Source organism: Lemur catta, chromosome 15 (genome assembly GCF_020740605.2).
Source record: "Lemur catta isolate mLemCat1 chromosome 15, mLemCat1.pri, whole genome shotgun sequence".
Lineage (NCBI taxonomy): Eukaryota > Metazoa > Chordata > Mammalia > Primates > Lemuridae > Lemur > Lemur catta.
The window spans coordinates 11,826,557-11,848,651 of record NC_059142.1 but is presented as its reverse complement, the minus strand read 5'-3'; the positions used below and the strand labels follow the sequence as shown (position 1 = coordinate 11,848,651).

Genomic DNA, 22,095 nt, shown 5'->3' with positions numbered 1-22,095 from the left:
AAGGGAGCTCCAGAGGTGAGACTCTCTCACCTGTGCTTCATCAGTCTACCTGCCATATGTCCATGCCTCCCCTTCCTATCTCCAGCTCAATGTACACACACACACACACACACACACCCCTTGGTCAGTATTGTTAACAGGAGCACATATTAATAGTTACTTAAAATAATACTTGAAGTAATACTTACTCCAATACTCATGACTATTCTTTTTGTCTGTCCTGTTTGGCACTCTGTTGGCCAGATTTTTCTGTTTGGAAGATCCAGTTCCCATACTCGAATTGTCCCACTGTTAAAAAAAAAATCACAGTCAGGGCCAGGCACGGTGGCTCATGCCTATAATCCCAGCACTTTGGGAAGGAGAAATGAGACCAAGCAACTAAAAGTTAAACAAAGTTAGTACCTAACACAGGACTTGACATATGGTTGGTATTTAATCATTGTATATGAAATTAATCTGAATTCATAATTGTCTAAAAATATCAAGGTCAGCATCACAGTCAAAGGCTTTAGCTAATACCTTAAGGCAGAAAACATTAACTTAAAAGTATATCAAGTTCAGTTTTCCTCTGTTTTTTCTTTAGCTCCTAAGAGTTATACATGTAGTAAGTGCTCAATAAATATTTTGAATGTACTTTCCAAATTAAGAAAAAAAAGGAGCTTTTCCATGGCTTTCCTGGTAATGTCATCTGGATGCTGAAATACTGGAATTTGCAGGACATCTCATGGGGGTAAAATAATGGACTACACGAAACTGGGACCATGATGGAGAACCCAGCATTTATAAGTGCCATATCAGAAATCTTACTTAAGATGGTGAACTTTCTCAGTTATCAGTGTCGCATGAAATTGAAGCAGATTTAGAATATAGATTGTCCTAAAATTTTTTTGGTGTAAAATTCAACTTTTGACTCCCTCTTGGAGAAATGTTATCCATGGCCATTAGAATGGACCAGTGCCTGCAGCTTAAGCAGCTGCTGGGGAGCAGAGAGAGCTCCGTAAAACAAAGGCTCAGTCAAACCACTCTAATCCTGAAAGGGGCTGAAGAGCTTCACAGGCACTGGTAGCCTCAGCAGATAGAGTAGGACATAGCCAGTTGCTTTAGCATTATCTAATAAGATTGCTTGGTAGGGAGGCTGGGCGTGGCTCACGCCTGTAATCCTAGCACTCTGCGAGGCTGAGGTGGGAGGATTATTCAAGATCAGGAGTTCAAGACCAGCCTGAGCAAGAGCGAGACCCCATCTCTACTAAAAAATAAAAAGAAATTATCTGGACAACTAAAAATATATAGAAAAAATTAGCGAGGCATGGTGGTGCCTGCCTGTAGTCCCAGCTACTCGGGAGGCTGAGGTAGAAGGATTGCTTAAGCCCAGGAGTTTGAGGTTGCTGTGAGCTAGGCTGACGCCACGGCACTCTAGCTTGGGCAACAGAGTGAGACTCTGTCTCAAAAAAAAAAATATATATATATTGCTTGGTAGGGGCTGGCTTTCAGGTTGGCCAGTTAGTTCCTGGCCTCTGAATGAATCCTTCCTCATAATTAGCCAGGGAACAAATGCACGCTGCATGTCACGAGGTGGGGACAGGAAACAACATAAATGTAGAGCAGCACAGATTCTCTCCTCTGGCTGGAAAAGTAGCCAGCAATGTGTACTTTTCACAGATGGGTGGCCACAGATGGGTTGAAAAAAACAATTTCACCCAACATATACTTCAACCCTGCATTTTCAGATTTCTCACCTTTGAACTGGTGTACAAGGTAAAAAGGGATGCAGTTATACATGTTTAACCTTTCCTTCAAACTCCAAACAGGGCTCTGACTAGTGAATCTGTAAATTAATTTATTCTCTTAGACAGGTGTTGGCCTCTGTTCAGACAGTCAGCCAGGTCGCCATTAGCTGGTGACTTACCGGAAATTATCTTCTATGGCTAATAGTCTAAGCATTTGAAACTTCCTGGCACAGTTAATTTGCAAACTACCATTTCATGAGGCCTGAATCAAGATCAGGTGGTGAGAAACATCAACCAGTAAGTGAATCTGTGCCCTGTGTAAATTATTTTGTGAGCACTGATTGGAGATAATGTGTTTCCAGTAACAAATAAAAACTCAGAGATGAGTTTAGCAGGTAAGCAGAATCTTTTCAGTGGTTATCACATAATTTTCCAAAAACCATATTTAAAATATTACTTTCAGCTAAAAGAACTTTTAATTACTACAAAATCATGAAAATTATGATATAAGATATCCATCCAGGATTAAAGACATGTTCCCTCTGATCAGAATGACCTTGTTTTCTGTACAAGAAAATACAGTGATTTATGAGTTCTGAGAACTCTGAGGGCAGACACGTACTTGCCAGCAGTCACAAACATCTCATCTCGGCACCTCGAGAAGACCACCGTGGTGGCATTCCCAACATTGAGGCCGGCCGCAGGACTGCCACAGATGGCGTCTCTCTTAGCTATGCTCCACACCACCACACTGCCGAAACAAGAAGGGTAAAAAAAAAAAAAAAAATCAGGGAAAAGCAGACTTTCAAAATAAGAAAACAAATATTTTAGTGGTTCTGGAAAAAAACAAAAACAAAAACAGGTTACTTACAAATGAACAACAAAATTACACTGACCCCCTCCAGACATCTATTCAGTCACGCTAGATATTGGAAGACAAATGAGTGACACTTAAAAAGTTTTGAAGGAAAATGATTATGAGGCTAGAAACCAGTAAGCTCATCAATCAGGTCTGATGCTAAAATAAAGACATTTTCAGACATGGAAAGGTTTAAAGTCTACCACCCATTTATCTGATGTAAAAATTTTCCTTGGGGAAGTGTTCCAGTTTTTCAAAAAAGGAATGCAATAAAGAGGACAACCTAAGTTGTCTCAAACTTGAACACACATCTGAATCAGAATCAGAATTGCTAAAACAGAGATTGCTACACCCCACTGCTAGAGTTTCTGATTCAGTACGTGGGATCTGAGGATCTGCTTTTCTTAAAAGTCCCATGTGATGTGGGTGCTGCAGGTCTGGAGACTACTCTTTAGAAGCACTCCTTTGAGGTTACATTCCCTTCTTTCTGGGTGTAATCATACAACTTAGTCCTGAATTGAATAGCAGTTAGGACTATTCAAAAATGCTGGGGAGAGGGTATTATGTTAAATGTTTGAATCCAAACATTTCAAGAAAAAGAATGAAAATGTTACAAACCTAGTTAATGTAAAAACATGCCTATCTTTATTTCCTAACTTTTTACATATAGAATGTATTATGACAGGTGGTCTAAAATCTAAGTGTAACCAAGATCACTATGAATGGGAAAACAGGAGCCATAAATTCTTTTTTCATAGTAAGAAACTGATAGATACCATCTAAAGTGGAAAAATTGAGAAATAAACCACTCAAAAAATTGAAATGATAACTAGATGATGAACCAAAAACCAACCACTGTTAAAACCAAGTGCCTCATACCCAAGAGAAATGGAAACATATGTCCACACAAACTCATACATGAAATGTTCATAACACCGTTGTTAATAATAGCTTAAAAATAGAAAGACCCAAAAGTCCATCAACTGACTCATGGTTAAAGAAAACGTGGGATATACATACAATGGCATATTATTTGACAATAAAAAATGAAGTACTGGTACATGCCACACATGGATGAACTTTGAGAACATTATGTTAAGTGGAAGAGGCCAGTCACAAAAGGCCACATATTGTATGATTCCATTTATGTGAAATGCCTAGAATAGGCAAATCTATAGAGATAGAAAGTAGATTAGTGGTTGCCTGGGAGTGGGAGAAGGAGGGATGGGGAGTGACTGCTGATGGGTAAGGGTGTTAAAAATGTTCTAAAATTCATTGTGGTAGTGGTTACAAACTCTGCGAATACACTAAAAACCACTCACTGTACAGCTTAAATGGGAGGTTTGTGGATTGTGAAATAAATTTCAATAAAGCTGCATAAAAAATTCAAGTGCCTCTGGAGAGTGGGACTCTCTGTGGTGAGAGGTGGCATTGGGAAACTTAATAGTTTTGCATAATAGGAAAACACAGTTTCTTTATAAACCATGGCCAGGTATAGCTTTAATTTTTCAAAAGCAAATTTAAATTTTAAAAGTAAACAGAGGGCACCGACATAGAGATTGTTGGCCAAATAGATTCCAGCACATCTGTACAATGGAATACCATGTAGTCATTGCAAAGAATGAGATATATTCTTATGAGTACTTATATGGGAGATGTTATTAGTGTAAAGTTAGTCAAAAATCAGGTTGCATTACAACATAGCTAGCATAATGACATCAAATACAAACAAGTTTCATAAATAGCTTACAAAATATAGAAGTCTATAGAATGTCCACTGTAGTTTGCAGCTTCTCTCCTGTTTCTCCCCCTCTGTGTAGAAGCTAGGTGGTTTGGGTGGGATGGACCCCTCCTACACGTTCAGAGTTGACCCCTGACTATCCAAAACCAATGAGCACAACCCCTCCTCAGCACAGGGACTAATTCAGGAATGGGAACATTGCATTTTCCTAGTATAGCAAAGTTTGTTTTCCTTTTGGCTTCTCAATATTCCCCACATTTTTGCAAGAAAATTTTAGGTAGCCTAAAATCACGCGTAAAAATACAGAGGAAATTAACAGTTTTGCCAGATTTGCCTTGGTTAAGGGACCATTTTTCTCCTCCAAGGCCTACTCTGGTGGGGGTGGGATGGGGCTGGCCTAATGGCCAAGCTCCAAGAGTCTCTGGGGCTGGGACTCAAGCACCAGTGTTTTTAAAGTCTCACCAGGTGATTCTAATGTGCACCCAAGGTTGAGAAAACTGCTTTCAGTTGAGCTAAGAATGTTAATAGGAGATTTCTTTATATGTTTCTTATCAAAAACAGTTATGTGGTGACACTCCAGGAAAGGTGTGAATACTTATGAATGTAGTAAAGGAGGAAATCTCATGAAAATGTGTAGACTTTCTATGTTGTAAGAGAAGAACTGTCAATATATAACTATATGTAAGTATAAATTTCCTTTGTAATAAACCTGTGAAACTCAAGAAAATATATGTAAATGTATGAAGTATTAAATCTTACACAAACTCAGGTGTTATTATTTTTCTTCCTCAGATTATGTTCCTTTAACATTTACACAGGAATATGTCCTGTATTGGTTGTTATTCCTAATATAATGCTTTTAAATATACATTTTGTTTTCAATTTCATTTGTCTGTGTTCTATGCCTACCAAACTTGACTGTGAGTTAACTCAAGGGCAAAGATCATGTCTTGGAGGGGCAAGTTAAAAATGCCACATCTGGAGTCGCACTGCCAGGACTTGTCTCCCAGCTCCACCGTTTGCCTGCTGGTGACTTTAGCTCCTTATCTGTCACCTGGCATCCAGGGCTTCCATCTCATGGAGCTGTTGTGGGGCTTAAACTAGATAATGCAATTAAAAGGTTCAGCACATGCCTGCCACATAGAAGTGCTTAAAAAAATTTAGCTGATGATGACAATGATGATGATGTCTTTCTTTCACAGGAATGGATCTTGGATTTAGTTGGACATTAGAATCACCTGGGAAGCTTTTTTACTGATATATCATAGTTCTACATATTTTAGAGTACATGTGATATTTTGATATCTATATACAATGCATAATGATCAAATCAAGGTAATTGGGATATCCATTACCTCAAACACATGAACACTCAAATACAGATGGGCCAATAGAGAACATTACAGGGGACAGGATACTTTCTGGAAATACACTTGGCAGGAAATAAGTAAATACGTTTAGTTCATTACCTTCCATCATCTGGGCCTCCCAGCGATACCAAGTACAAATCATTTGGTGAAAAGGCCAGAGCTTCAATTTTGCCCTTGTGAAGTGACAGTCGAGCAATCAGCTCCCTTTTCTTATAATCCCACAAAATGATATCTGCCTGGAGGCAAGGATACAATGTTAGATCATAGACAGGCTTTAAAAGAATCTGAGGAGATAGCTACCCTTTTTGGTGAAAAATAATCAGTAATATCATTTGTCAATTTTCTTTTTTATTTTTTTTTTGAGACACCAAGACAGAGTCTCACTCTGTTGCCCAGGCTGGAGTGTGGTCGCATGATCATGGCTCACTGTAGCCTCAAACTCCTGGGCTCAAATGATTCTCTCCCCTCAGCCTCCTGAGTAGCTTGGGACTACAGGAGTGCACCACCATGACTGGCTAATTTTTAAATTTTCTTGTAGATATGGGGGAGGGTGGGGGGGTGGTCTATGGGCCACTATGTTGCCCAGGCTGGTCTCCAACTCTTGGCCTCAAGCAAAATACTCTTGTCTTGGCCTCCTGGAGTGCTGGGATTATGGGCCTGAGCCAATGCGCCCAGCCTAATGTCACTTTTCTAGAAATTAGATCATGTTTTACAAACATGACAGCAACAAAATGGAAACAGGTTTAAGCAGGGACTTTTGTTTGTGAGTAGTATCTGTCAGGAGTTGCAAACTCTACTATAAAAACATCCAATTCCTTCACTCTTGGCCTGATAGAATGAAACAAATTAAAAGAGAACTCAAGGGGGAAAAGAAAGAAGGCTAAAGCACAAGGCAGCACAGAGCTAACAACCTACAGTAAGACAGTTCTTCTAGGGAGGCACCCCTAAATCTATTCACAATGAGTTATTTTCACTTTGTTCACCTTGAACCCCATGAATGTGACTTGTCCAGAGGCAATGTAATCTCCGCTCTCAGAGATGGTCAGACAGGAGACATTGTTCCCATGACCGTGTAGGAAATTCTGCTCATTGGTATTTATTGCCTGAATGAGGATTGTGCAACCCAGAGGATAAATCAGATGCTCCTGGTCAGGATGGCATTTGAGACCAGTGGGCACATGTCCTAGAAGAGAGAGATTAAAAGTAATAATGATCAGGTGCAGAAATGGCTAGTAATTTTTTATTTGAGTACAAAACACAACTCTTTTGAAATAAGTCTTAGTTCAATTAATATAGGTTGGGGGTAATAGGCAATTTTATTCCACTTACAAGAAGATTGGTCTAGTACATGGCTTCTTGAACTTGAATGTGCGTTAAGAACCTGAGGAATCCTGTTAAAAAGCAGATTCTGAGATCAGGTCTGGGGTGGGGCTGAGATTCTGCATTTCTAACAAGAGCCCAAGTGATGCTGGTGCTGGTCCAGGAAGCTCAGTTTAGACAACAAGGTCCTGGGGCCAATTCTTGTAGCCTGAGCACAGGGTGCGTGCACAGGCATAGGGAGAATGTGAATCCACCACCTCAGGCAAACATTTGGTAAAGATAAAAATTTGGCTTATTTTACTTAGCATAGCATTATGTCCTCCAGGTTCATCCACATTGTTGCAAATGACATAATTCCCTTTTAACGCTGAATAATATTACCTTGTATTTATATAACACATTTTCTTCATCCATTCATCTGTTGATGGACGCTTAGATTGTTTCCATATCTTGGCTGTTGTGAATAATGTTGCAATTAACATGGAGGTGCAAATATCACTTCAAGAGACTGATTTCATTTCTTCTGAATGTATACGCCAGGTTGGATGGCCGGATCATATGGTAGTTCTATTTTTAATTTTTTGAGGAACCTCCATGCTGTTTTCCATAATGGCTGTACCAATTTACATTCCCACCGATAGTGCACCAAGGTTCTCCTTTCTCCATGTCCTCACCAACACTTGTTATTTTTTGTGTTTTTGATAATGGCCATTCTAAACAGGTGTGGGGTGATACTTCATCGGAGTTTTGATGATGATTAGTGGTGTTGAGCAACTTTTTATATACCTGTTGGCCGTTTGTATGTCTTCTTTTGAGAAACATCTATTCAGGTCCTTTGCCCATTTTTTCATGAACCTGGAGGACATTATGCCAAGTGAAATAAGCCAGACACAGAAGGACAGATACTGCATTTTCTCACTTGTATGTGGAAACTAAAAAAGCCAAACTTATAAAAGCAGAGAGTAGATGGTGGTTGCTAGGGGCTGGTGGGTGGGGGAAACGGGGAGGTGTTGGTCAAAGGGCACAGGGGTTCAGTTATGCAGGATGAGTGAGTTATGGAGACCTAATGGGCAGCATGGTGACTACAGTTATATAATAATACTGCATTGCATACTTGAAGTTTGCTAAGCGAGTTGATCTTAAGTGTTCTCATCACACACAAGAAATGTAATTATGTGAGGCAAATACGTGCATTAGCTTGATTGTGGGAACCATTTCACAATGTATACATATATCAAAACATTATATTATATACCTTAAGTCTATATAATTTTTATTTGTCAAGTATATTTCAATATAATTGAGAAAAACTTTTTCTAAAATTTGGGTTTCAGCTCTAAGTGACCCTTAGGCACGCTGAAGAGCCTGGGACCTTTCACAGTGAGATGTCTTTGTTCAGGCAGAAACCATGCTCCAAATATTTGCCAAGAACCACCTCGACAATTATAAACCCTTGCAATATGTTTTAATATGAAACAGACATAGATCCCCCCTTATTACTCATCTTTTGTCAGAATTTTTTTTCAGTTAATCTTCATATTTATTTTACAACATAAACTTGAATGTTAATGTAATGATGGCTGATTTTTCTTTTGGTTTCACTATATTTTTTCAGTTTTCTAACTCTTCTTAAGCACGATTATGGATTTATCCCGGTATTCTCAGCCCATAGCATGCTATTTGGCATATAGTGGTTCTAAATAAATGTGTATTTGACTATATGAAAGAATATAAATTATTACAAAGCCAACAAGGTAAAAACAATTTGATCAATTTGGGCCATTTTAAAAGGCAAAGAATTAGTAATTGCCATGGAAGACATCAGGATGTAAGTTACTGTTTTTTTTGCTCTTAGAACTCTTCAAAACAGCATGAATTCAGTTGCAGAGCTCTATGTGTGCAGCTCTACACTGGCTCAACAGTGAGTGACCCTTTGCAACTCATGGCAGGCCACTCGATTCCTTTGCCAATGATCTTGTAACCAGATCTAACGATAGCTGATATCTCAGATGTAAAGTGCCCACATTTTATCAAGGACTGTTAAAGTATTAATAAAAGGAAGAGTCAAGAACTGAGTACTAGAGTGAATGTGCTTAAAACTTTAGTCAGTGATTGTTTTACATCTACATTACTACAACTTTAAAGCTTTCAGGCATTGCATCATACTTTTTAAAAAGTTTGCTTTTTCTAATTTAATTCATTGCTTTTTCTTATCCCTCAAAAAAACAAAACAAAACAAAACAAAGCAAAACCACAAAATAAACAAATTCCAGCATTTCCCCAACCCTTAATGTTCAAAACAATAGGCACTCACAAATAAGATTTGAGCAGAGCGACCTGGCCCCTCCTCTGATCAAAACATCTCTCCCCTTAGCTCCCCCTGGCGTCCCCTTCCCCTCCGGTCCTGGTCCGAAACCCTCATCATTTAGAATCTTTCCCTCAGCTTAGAGGACCGAGATCATCCTCTAAAGCGGTTGTTTAAACACACGTTCCCTTCCTAACCCTTTCTCATTACTACATCAGCTGGGATTTCAGAAGATTTATTATTAATAGTTGGTCCCAGGGGCCAACGCAGACAGCACTGATGGGTACGGAGGGGCCAAGGCAGCCAGGGAGGGCTGACCTGGCGGGAGAAGGCCACAAGCACATTTACTCAGCTATCCTGTCCGGGAGGAGGCATTTGGTCCCTTTTAGGTGCTGACGCTTGTCTGAGCTGGTAAAAACCATCCCACTGCCTGAGGCTCGGAGTGAGGAAGTGACTCTCCAAGGCCCTGGGGCGGGAGAGGCTGTGCTGGTCTCCCAGTGCTTGGCCTTAGCCAGGGCTCTTACCATTGTCCCACACTGCCTTTCAGGTGCCACCGGGTGTTTCACTGTCCCTGTGTGCACTACACGGGGTTCCTAAACCAGCCAGCCCAGAAATGCTCGAGGCCTCACCATTGAAGCCTATCACGGCGTCAAGCTCCAGCTCGGCCACCGGGGCCTCGGGCGAAATTTGGTTGTCCATCTCTGCGAGAGACTCCGCTCACTCGCCCGTCGGCGCCAGGGACCGCGTCTACTGGTCGCTATGGTAACGCCTCTGCGCATGCGCGCCAGATCCACGCCTGCACAGAAACCCAGCGAACGGAGCTCGAGTTCGTTTGCACTTTTGCAAAGGAAGGGAGGATTTCATTTTGCTGTTTCTCTAGGGGATGGCACGAAATGCACAGAACTGTTAATAGTTCCTCCATCCCGTCTTCCAAAGAGTCTGTGACTTTTTTGGTAACTATATAATCAAGCACTTAATGAATGGCATTTCAAATGTACGTAATCAAGCACGGAGGATTGGTGGGAAGGCTGCTATAAAACAATATATAATTGATACTTCTTTGGGCCCCTGTTTGAAGCAGGATAAAAAATCTTAAAGATTTTTAAAAAGTTTTGTTGAGGATAATGTACATATCATAAAATTCACTTAAAGTGAGTTTTAATAAATGTGCAACTATGACCGCAATCCAGTTTGTTCGTTTCCTTTTGTTGTGTTTTTGAAGCAGGATAAAATTTTAGGTAACTGCTAGAGGGAGGTCTTGCAGCATTCTCAGCTTCCTGGGAAAATGGTTAGATTTTATTCCACAACGATTTTATTTTAATTGCGCCCAGCAGTTCGCGTCTCCTAGATGGAGCAGATTGCTCGCATCTACTGTCCCCCAAAGGAGCATTTTCCTTCGTCTGTCATGGTTCTTAGGCCCCAATTATTCACTTGGCAAACTCTAGGCTCGGGTCGCGCACCGCCTAACTGCGGGGAGTGAGCCACGCGGGCCGCCGTAGTCAGCTGCTGCGAGCAGGAAGTGTCCGAGTAGCGGGCGGAGTCTGCACGATGGCACCGGACCCCTGGTGAGCCCCGGGTGAGGGTGGCCGTGCACGGAGGGACCTTCGGGGAGGCTGGGCTTCCGGGGAGCGGGCGATCCCTTAGCATTGCCAATGGGGGCCTTTCGAGATGAGGGGAGGGGTAGCGAGACCCTTCCTCTGCTGAGGGGAACTCAGCCCCATCCCGCCACCCTTGGTCCTTGCCCGGGTGGCCCGGGAAGGAGACCGGGTGAACTGCTGGGGAGCTGAGGACTTGAGCGGAATCTCTGAATATTCCTGGGCTGCATCTCGCCGCGGGGATTTCCCGCCCACCCTGGTTGTGGAGCTGCTGGTGCAGGCTTCCCTGGACTCCTGTAAAAGTGAAGTAGAGATAACCTTTTTCTGGAATGTCAGTCCATCCGGTCAACCCCCTTATTTCGCAGATGGAAAAACTGAGGCTCAGAATCCATGGTGAGCAGCCAGTTAGTAACCATTTGGTGCTAGACCTAGATCTTGTGGGCCCTTCAAAACACTTGTAGGAATCTGAGAGGGAAATTATGCACTTGTTTATAAGCCATTTCACTCTTTCCTGAGTTAATATGAGGACTCTTTGGCAGAAACTTCTCTAGTAAAACAGTAGCTGATAAGGGTCATTGATGAAAGATGAGTTCTTATCCCAAGCAACATAATGCTGTAAGACTTGACCTTTCTGTTTAATAACTTAAAACATAGCTCTATAAAGTTCTTGTTGGAGTATTAATGTCTTATGTTGGTATTTCTAATATAGTTTATAATTATTTAAGTTGCAGACAGCCTGGATGTTAGAAGAATGGGCTTCAAGATCAAAGTTAGATTTACCTAAAATCTGAGTTATTTAGCCAATTGCTTAACTTAATGCTGACTTTTTTTTTCTGCCTAATTTTAAGAGTTGTATACATCTCCTGATAGAAAATGTAGGGAATATTGAATATTTGCTGGGAAGAAAATAAATAACATCTTTAACTTTATCATTTGGAAATAGCCATTACTGATTTTTTACAATGGATTTATTTCTTTAATCTGTATTATATATATGTGTTTATTTACAAAACAGGGAGCATTTCTCCACGTCATTGAACATGCTTTGTAAACATAATTTTCTTATGTGCTGTAATAGTGTACCATATGAATGACCATAATTTTATTTTTCTCTTCTGTATTAGATTTGTGGTTTTTTTTTTTTTTTTTACAATTGCAAAAGCAGTCCCTTTGTTCCATCTCTTATTTCCTAGGGATCCCTTACCAGAAGTAGAACTGTTTGGTTCAAGGGTATGAACATTTTTAAGGCCCTTGGTACATGCTCATACTCCTAAATTGCCCTCTACCTCCTGGAACCTATCTCCCTCAATTTGCACAAAAGGTAGGAAATAAAGCTCAGAGATAAGGACCGGTTATCCATTTAGATTGGTGGAAGCTATCACTGGACCCCAAGCCTCTTCCACAGTTGATGTTCACAAAGCATTTGTACTTTTTTCTGTTACTCTCAGTTAATTTGACTAAATGTCTTTCTCATTAGATTGTTGAAAGTGAAACAGTTGGGGAACTCCGCTGTGCTCCCATTAGCTACTTACAAAGTGGGTTGCTGATTAAGAGGGTAAAAAGGAGAATGGGATGGGATTTTGAAAAACTTATAAAAACAGACTGGACTACAACTTTGCCTTTGTACCACTGAAACCCATAAGTCACTGATGCCTCCCTCCAGGGTGGTGTTCTAATGTTTAGGAATGGAATATAGCAGTTACTATTTTAATGGCCTATCAAAGCAAGTGGTAAGCTCATTGTTTAATAGAAGTAGCAAGTGATTACTGTCTCTGAACTGGTTCTTTGCCAAAGTTAATTAGCTTTACTGCCAGGCAACTTATTTGTTAATGATGTAATATTTCCGGGAAAATTACAGTTAAACCTCAGTAGTTTTCTATTCTAATTGGACATTTTTTGTTAGTGGCATGGCCTTTTTTTTTTTTTTCGTTAGTTTACTTTTTAAAAACTTTATAATGGAAGGTAAAAGATATACAAAGTAGAATGATTAATGGGCCCCTTTCTACTCACCACTGAATTTCTGTAATTATTAATATTCTATTCTTGTTTCATATCTGTTATACTTTTTTTTCTTTTCTGGGTGTGCTTTAAAGTAAATCTTATGTATATTAATTTAACTGTACGTTCAGTGTTTTTCTGATAGAAAAGGGACCCAGTTCATAGTCTGGAAGCCTCTTTTCTGTTTCTCTTTTTAGTCCCTTAGTCTGTGTTGTGGCATCACTGTCTGAGGCCTGAAAAGTCAAATCATTCATCTTTTTTTTTTTCACTCCTCATAGCAGATTATTCACTAATATCCACTAGTTTTCTTCTTTTAAATAGCTCTGTTATGTCTTTTATGCTGTCTGTTTCTGCCGTAGTCCAACCCTAATACCTTGCAGATAGTAAATACCGGAAACCGGTTATGGCATTGACTAGCTGGAGAAGTTTTCTACTGGTCTCCTGCCACTACTCTCTCATTTCCTCTCATGACTATTTATTTAAATAGGATTCAGACTAATTTTTCTAAATTAGTACTTTAGGTGCTTGTGTACTTGACACAATAGTGAGGTTGTCCCTTACCTCTAGGCCAGTAGTTCCTAAACTTTGCCACAGATTGAAATCACGTGGAGGGCGTCCAAAAATCCCCACACTCAGGTGAAACCCCGTAACAATTTAATCAGAATGCCAGGGGTGGGACCAGGCATTGGTATTCTTTAAAAAAAAGATTTCCCAGGGATTCCAATGTGTAGCAAAGTTTCAGAACCACTGCTCTTTAGGGCTAAAATGTGATTACAAAGATTGGGGGCAAGACAGCTGGAAGTTTGCCCTGGCTGTGTGACCTTCAGCATTTCACATAACTCCTTCAAGGCCTCTCTTTATGTGTTTAAGTTTCCCTGTGGCAATAAAATATCCTGTAAGTCTAAACCTGGTTAGACTGTTGTTCAAAACTGTGTAGAAGCAACTTCCACTCATCTCTACCGTTTTATACTTTACTGAGCTACCAGGGGCACCACTCAGCCGAACGTGCCAGGCACACTTCCTTCTTTTCATCTTTGGTGGCTCTGCGTGTCTTTCACTAAGTCTAGAATGTGCTCCTCTCTACTGTCTGAATAAGAGGCCTGCTTTGACCTCCTGGTCAGCCCAAGATGTCACCTCATGGTTACACCCCACATTTAGCAGAAGGGCTAGCATGCTATATGTTACTGATTTTCATATGTATGGGCTGGGATCACAGCGCCAGACCTAAGCTCCTCTTTTCATGGAGGGAAAAAAGGTAAAATGTGGCAAAGGTGAGTCCAGGACCCAATTTTCTTTAATAGCCTCCTATTTTCCTGATTTTATGTTGTCTTTTATCACTTGCTCTTTTCCCATATACACATATACGTGAAAATATATATATGTGAATGATGTATATATGAATATATGTGTATGATATATACATGAATGGTACTACTTTGGAGTATAGTGGTTGGTGGTTCAGGATCCTACCTCATAGGATCCTAGTAAAGTTTACAATGTGAAGCTCTTAGCGTGGGACCTGGTGCATATCAGGTACTCGGCTGCTAGCTGTTGCTATAATTATTATAGTAAGATTCCTAAGGGAAGTGATGAGAGCATTTTCCTTCATTCAAAAAAACAATTATCAAGTTCCCTCAGTGCACAAGTGATATGTGGGAGTTAGAAGATTTTTAAAAATGCAAACATTGGGACATTAGGACCAACAGCAGTTTTCAGTATTTGGTAATGGACAGTCCTGGAAAAAATGTTGGTCTGGTACAGCAGAGTCCCTGCTTTTTAGGAGCAGACTGTCTAATAGGAGAAATGAAATGTGTATGCATGTTTAAGTATTTTCTGTAAAACAGATAGAAAGTAAAAATGTTGTGGGAAAAGGAAAAAATAAGGGGCTATCGTGAGTTCATAGTGAATCCTTCAAAGCCGTGAATGATAAGTAGAAACTCAATAAATGTTTGAGAGAATTCTGGCAAGCTTAGATGGCGGGTGGGTGTGTGTCCTTTGTCCCCAGAGTTCTCCAGGTACTTGCATGGCTAGCTTCTTCACCTTGCCTCAGTGTCCCCTGATCCTAAATAGCACCCCTGCACCACTCTCTGTCCCTTTATCCTGCTTCACTTTTCTTCTTAGCACATAGCAACACCTGGCATGCTATGCATTTATTTGTTTTTTGCCTTTCTTCCTTCACTAAAATGTGAGCTCCTTGAAATCAGGACCTTTGTTCATTTTGTTCCCTGCTGTTTTCTCCAGCTTCTGGAACAGGTGCTTAGCACAGCAGGGGGCTTCCAAATGCCTTATCACTGGCAGAAGAGCAAAGTGGTTAAGAGCCCAAGCTCTGGGGCTAGACAGCTTGGGTTTGCAGCTGGCAGTACCTCTTGGGCAAGTCACTCTACCTCTTTGTGCCTCATTTTCTCATGTGTGAGGTGGAGACAGTAATGGTACCCACCTCAGAGCATCGTTGTGTGGATTAACTGAGTTATTACAAATGAAGCATCCAGAATAGTGCCTGGCACATAAGTAAGTACAGTTCAATCCACATTGCTATTATTGGTACTGTTACTATCTTCCCTTCCTGTTTGAATTTTGTGACTAGAATAAAAAATTCAGACAGTGCAGTAATTTTTTTTAAACAACCTTAAACATTTTTCTCTTTTTATTACTTTGTTGCAGGTTCTCCACGTATGATTCTACTTGTCAAATTGCCCAAGAGATTGCTGAGAAAATTCAACAACGAAACCAGTATGAAAGAAAAGGTGAAAAGACAACCAAGGTAATACTAGGAGAGACTTAGTACTTAAAATGATTTATTTAAGCTTGGAGATCTGAAAATGTTCCTATATCTGAGAATCTGTATGTGCACATGTATAGGGGTCTATCTGCCTACATATATTGAATTGATATTACAACTGACCAGTTAGTAGTTATTTAATCATTGCGACTAAATGAAGCATAACATGCATTTAATTTCTCCTGTTTTACCTTAAACATTTCTGACAATTTTATAGTCTAGTTCAAGGGTTAGTAAGCTTCTTCCAGATAGTAAATCTATTAGGCTTTGCAGGCCAAAAGACAATGTCTTCAATTCTTTTGAGCATCCACTCTCACCAAAAGGGTAATAGTCTTTTTTATATTTTATACTTAAAAATGTAAAAACCATCTTTAGTTGTGGGCTGTACAAAAACAATAGTGGGATTTGGCTAGGAAATACATTTTTATGAAATCTCTAGTTCATACTGATGCCTTCGATTCAAATCCAACACCACAGGTTTCTTCCTTACCTTCCCCATTCCAAATTTGTATTTTCTTTCTCCCACCTTGAGAATCCTGGTTTCCAAAAGCCTCAGTATAGTTTTACATGTTTGGTCTATCTTACAGTTTACAGAAAATAGTTTCAAAATTACTACAAAGTACCACTACAAATACTAAAGTCCAAAATCTGTATTTTTTAAAAATTTAGAATATTCCGCTAAGAATACTGAGGTTATTCCATTCCAAAGTTATTACAATTGATTCTATTTTTCTGTATCTTATGTACTCTTTTGTTTCTGTTTTTATTCATTTTTAGGGTTTGCTTTTCCCCAGCATTTTTGCTTTTATTGTAAATAAGTAAAACATTTGCATTGTTCAGAAGTCAAAATTATATAAAAAGGTACACTGTTGTTCCCATTCCTCTTTCCCATGTCTCCTTAACCTGTTGTTTTTAGGTGACCATTTTCATTAATTTCTGGTTTATTCTTCCTGTGTTACTTTTTGCAAAAATAAGCCTGTGTATTTATGTCTGTGTGTGTTCTTATCTTCCTTTTATACGAAAGATAGTCTTTTGTATCTTGCCCTTTTTACTTAATAATATATAAATATCTCCATATTAATTTATGGAGACCCTTTTTGTTCTTCCTTAGGGCTATATAGTAATCTATTGTGTGAATGTAACATGATTCATTTAACCTGTCTCTTAAGGATGGTTTCTAGTCCTTTCCTGTTATGAATAATGCTGCAGTCAATAACTTTGTCCTTTTTTAAAAAAAAATTATTTGTGGAGGTATCTTTTAAGGGTGAGTTCTCAAAATCAGACATACATAATTTTTTTTACCTGTTGCCAAATTTTCCCCTTCACTGGGGTTGTCACCTTTGGCACCCTCACAAGCAATGTGTGAGAGCTTCTGTTTCTTCACAGCCTGACCAACAGAGGGTGTTGTCAATCTGAATTTTTTGCCAATCTGATAAGTGAGAAATGCCATTTCGGTATAGTGTTAAACTTGTGTTTCTCATATAATGAGTCAAGTGGAGTATGTTTTCATATGGGTAAGGGCTACTTATATACTTTTTCTGTGAACCATCTTCTTGTCTTTTGCCCATTTTTCCATTGGACTATTGGCCTTTTTAGTGTTGATCTTTAAGAGCTCCTGAAGATATTAGGGAGATTAGCTCTTCATGAGATATGGTAATTATTTCCTCTCCTTTATCATTTGACATTTGACTTTGCTTGTGGTTGTTTTTTTAAAATGGAGTTTATCCATCTTTAATTGCTTCTGTCTATTTAGTCATAGTTAAGTTTTTTGCTAGTTCCAGGTTATAAAGGAATTCCTGTTCTAGTAAGTATATGGTTTCATCTTCTATATTTAGAGCTATAATCCATTTAACAACTGTCTTCTTCATGGACAGTTAGGTTATTTCTAATTGTAAATGATTTGTCAGTGTGGCTAAATTATTGCCCATGTTAGAATAAATTCCTAAAGGTAGACTTCCTGGATTTGGGTTGTATAAAATTTTAAACCTTTTGAACATATATATGTCACAGAATTACATTTCTATACCAATTATGATTATCTTTTAAAAATCTTTCTCCCTGTGTTAGAGAAAAATATTATGTTACAATAGGTTAATATGCACTTTTTATTACTTATGTCTTGAACATCTATGTATTGCATATTTGCATTTCTTTTATGAATTGTGTATGTAACGTTCTTAACCTAATCTTATTATTTTTTAATTTCAAAGTTCCCTTTTTATATGTGTCAACTACATTAAGCTTTGATCTGGCATGTTTGGTACAAATATTTTTTCTGTTAATTTGGCTTTTGATTTTGTAAGTGATATTTTTAAATATGTACTTAGTTTTAAATTTTATTTGAAACTATCAGTATCTTTATTTGTGGTTTTTTTCTTACAGAGGGAGGGGATGCCATGCCTAGAAAGGCCTTTTACACCTAGAGGTTACATAAATATTTTACCTAATTATCTAAATTTTCTTTAAGCTTTTCTTCTGTTGGTTTTTTGTTTTTTGTGTGTTTATAAATCTTTGAAGTTTATTTTGGTGTGTTGTAGGTATCTCATTTTATTTTTTTTCTCCATTTGCTATAAATCATTAATTCCCCTCTCCAAGATGTGAAATACCCTCTGTTTCATTCACTGAATTTTTATACAGCTGCGCTGTTTCTGGGCCATCTGTCTGTTCTGTTACTCTGTTGAAGCTGGTGGTAACTGCTTGCATTGTACTTCTATAGTTTTTTTGTAATGACAGCTTCATATCTGATTGTTTAAGACCGCCTTTATTATACATATTCATGGTTTTTCTTAATTTTCCTTCATTTATCCTTCTTTCAGAGTAATTTTGTAAAACTTCATTTAAAAAAGAGTTTGTATTATGTTTCACTTACCACTTCCTTTGCAATAAAAGAATCCAAATGGGATTTCAAATAGGCACATAGTATGTTTATAGATCAAATTCGGGAAAATTTACATTTTTACTGTGTTGAGTGTTTCCTTTTCTTCATTGCTTCAGCAGTATTTACTGTACAATTACTATGTGTCTGGCACTGTGCTACATAATTTTTAGATTTTGTTGGTATCGTTAATGAAGTTTAAAAGTAATAATTAAAAAACTTCTCCCTAGGTATTACCTAAATTTAGGAATGCTCCTGATATTTTCATTTTATTATTGATCACATACTGAATTCTTTTGCTGTTTCTAATAATCTTTCAGTTGATTCTCTGAAGTTTTCCAGATAGACTGTTATCAATCTGCGAATAATGATATTTTCATCTCCTTCCTTCCAGTCTTTATCTGTTTCTTCAATTTGTCTTATTGCATTGGTTAGAACGTCTAGCTCAAAGTTAAATAATAGTGCAGTTAAGGCAATAGTGTTCTATCCTTAGTTTTTCTTTCTTTCTTTTTTGGTTTTGTTTTTAGTTTCCCCTATACTGTATTAGTCATATATTTATTCTATTTTTAATCATTAACACCATGAGCTTTATTATTATTATTTAATTATTATTTTCTAACATCAAACTGTCTTAAATAACTAGAATAAATTCTACTTGGTAATGGTATATTGTCCTTTTCAATGGAATTCTGAATTTGCTTTGTTAATATTTTTAAAAAGATTTTTACATTTATAATCCTTAAGTGAGATGGATGTGGTTATCTCTGTCAGTGTTTTTTTTTTTAACCATGGTTATGTGAGCTTAAAATATGAATTAGACTTTCCATCTTTTTCTGTGCTTTGGAAAGCTCCTGTTTAATTATGATAATAGAACTTTTTTCTGATTATAAAAGTAATCATGTTCTTGTAAAATATTAAGAAATCCTACTTAGAGATAACCACTGTTGGCATTTTGGTGTGTTTAGTTCCTGGGTTTTTATTTGGGTGACATTTTATGACTTGATTTTTTCTTTTAATAAGTTAAACTGGATATCTTTCTATGTGAACAAACTGAGATTTGAGTTATACTTTTTAATGGCTATATACTCTTTCATCTCTTGAATGCTTTTGATCTTTAATTTTGTAGACTCTTTGTAGGTCTGGTGTGTGTGTGGTGCTTTTTTGTTTGCTTGTTTTGCTCATTACTGTTTGAATGAGGAGAGAGCTGTTTGTCTTGATGTTTCCCTGTAAACATTGTGGGTGGTTCTTCCTTGGTTGCCAGAGGTATTAGAATAGTTAAAGTGAGACTTTTCTTGGTTACTGATGCCTTGGAGAGTTGCTTGATGTGTGTAGCCCTTGGCCAGCCTTTGTCTTTCTCTGCTTTTCTTAGTGTGATTCTGCTAATGTAAAGGAGGGAGCACCTGCTTTCACCCAAGTTGCATAATTGCTACTTTTAACAAGGTAGCAAATGAAACCTGTGGTATTCTGTGTTTTTAACGTATCTCTGATTTTATCCATGGTGGAATATGTCTTAGTTTAAATGGGCAGTTTATTTTTCACTTTTCCAAATTCCTGAGAGACGCTCTCTCTTTCCCCTTCCTCTATCCTTTAATGTAGCACTTTGGAGTCACAACCCAAAATTTCTTCCAGGATTTTAGAATGATTGGATAAAATTCACACACTCCTGGAAAAAGAGGCATGTGTGGTTGACATTCCTCTTGTACAAAAAGAACACATTGCTATGAAATGTTTCAATGGGTTATAAATTTTACCAGTATGTTTAGAGAGACTGGTCGAGACAGTAATGGGATGTCTTTTGAAGCCTGGTTGAGGGAATTGTGGGTTTTGCTATCGAATGAAGACTTAGGGAACACAATTTCCTGCATGGCTCCAAGATGTATAACTAGGATCAATGGGTAGAAGCTCTATGGACAGCATTCAGCTGCTGATGAGGGCAAATTGACAGTTTCCAATCAATGTCAGTGTTCACGTATGGCCTTGCTCACCTCGTGGCCAGGTTGTAGAGTGAGTACAGGCCAGAGACTGGGCCAGGCACTGCTGAGACTGCTTACAGCCCTGAGTTTGTTGTTGGGAGGCCAAGCATCTCTTCCAGCCCTTCCTGGATTGAATCATAACCTGTAAAGCAGCATTTATGTGATATAGTTTAGTAGATTGTACACCTCTGGACTGGAATACTTAGGATGTGTTCTTTTCTTTTCAGCTTACGGTGACAATCAGAGCTTTGTTGCAGAACCTGAAGGAAAAGATCGCCCTTTTGAAGGACTTATTGCTAAGAGCTGTGTCAACACATCAGATGTATCCATGTAAACATTTCCACCTCTTTTCTAGAGTGGGAGGAAAAACAGTCTTGTTTTAAGAAAGGAAGGAATCTGGGCCACCCCGATTTTTCCACAGCTTGAGGAAGACCTGGTTTCCAAAATATTACCTATAATCTTGATTTCTATTTTAAGTGTCTGTTACATGTTTTATAGTGAATATGCTGGCAAAGCAAGACCCTGCCGAAGGAATTAACTTATTTGGGTGTAACCTGTACAGCGCAGGAAGCTAATGCTTTCTGTCAGTGCTGTATTTTCAGAGCCCTGCATAGCTCCCTGTCTAGACTGCCTTGAAGATGGCTAGCCACTGCTCCAATAGGAAAACTTCCATGAATCTATGATAATCCTGAGCTCTGATTCCATTTTTGGAGTTTCCAGAGTTTTTAATGATCCATTTCTTTTCAGAGAGGCCTATACCAGTATAAAACATACACCTTTCACGTGTTTATGTAGATTATTGAGATGCGACTTGTGTGCCTTATAATTCTTTCAGTGGCACAGATACTGCCTCTAGTTTGGGAGTTTGGGGGGTAAGTGGTGGGGTAGGACTTGGTTGAAACCAGTCCTGCCAACATTGTCAAGTATTGAAACTTTTTTTTTTTTTTGAGACAGACTCTCACTCTGTTGCCCAGGCTAGAGTGCTGGCATCAGCCTAGCTCACAGCAACCTCAAACTCCTGGGCTCAAGCCATCCTTCTGCCTCATCCTCCCGAGTAGCTGGGACTACAGGCATATGCCACCGTGCCTGGCTAATTTTTTCTATATATTTTTAGTTGTCCAGCTAATTTCTTTCTATTTTTAGTAGAAATGGGGTCTCGTTCTTGCTCAGGCTGGTCTCGAACTCCTGAGCTCAAATGATCCACCCGCCTCAGCCTCCCAGAGTGCTAGACTTATAGGTGTGAGCCACCACGCCTGGCCTGAAACATTTTTTTTTTTTTGAGAAATTCATACTATGATCAATTTAGGAAAATCCATGTGACCTGTTAACCTAAAGGAACCCTTTATACCTGAGTTTATATCGATTTGGAAACTGACCTCAAAATGGTCTTCTCCCATCCTTTCTCTAAATTGTCAGTAGTTCATGCCAAAGACCAAATTTTTGGCATCTCAGGAAATGGTTACTACCTGATTTTAAATATAGGAAAATGTATGAATATAGCTTCTTAGATAAAACAATTGAAGGTATTTAAAAAAATATTTCCTCCCAAGTGT

The 22,095-nt window shown here is 38.6% G+C and overlaps 2 protein-coding genes across 3 annotated transcripts in view; one reads left to right on the top strand and one right to left on the bottom strand.

Moving 5' to 3' along the window:
• The window catches only part of CFAP52 (cilia and flagella associated protein 52), a 40,351-nt gene extending 30,297 nt beyond the window's left edge, over positions 1-10,054 (bottom strand). For both annotated transcript variants that reach the window (XM_045569748.1, XM_045569749.1), the window contains exons 1-5: positions 9,952-10,054; positions 6,681-6,880; positions 5,797-5,933; positions 2,350-2,478; positions 189-288 (exon numbers count right to left, since the gene is read on the bottom strand). In XM_045569748.1, the coding sequence (XP_045425704.1) occupies positions 189-288; positions 2,350-2,478; positions 5,797-5,933; positions 6,681-6,880; positions 9,952-10,021 (636 nt within the window). In that variant the 5' untranslated portion in view covers positions 10,022-10,054. The remainder of the gene's footprint in view (positions 1-188; positions 289-2,349; positions 2,479-5,796; positions 5,934-6,680; positions 6,881-9,951) is intronic.
• A 673-nt stretch (positions 10,055-10,727) lies between these two features.
• Positions 10,728-22,095, top strand: part of STX8 (syntaxin 8) — a 255,589-nt gene continuing 244,221 nt past the window's right edge. Inside the window, exons 1-3 of the mRNA XM_045569474.1 lie at positions 10,728-10,887; positions 15,577-15,676; positions 20,770-20,864. Coding sequence (XP_045425430.1) covers positions 10,871-10,887; positions 15,577-15,676; positions 20,770-20,864 — 212 coding nt within the window. The 5' untranslated portion in view covers positions 10,728-10,870. The remainder of the gene's footprint in view (positions 10,888-15,576; positions 15,677-20,769; positions 20,865-22,095) is intronic.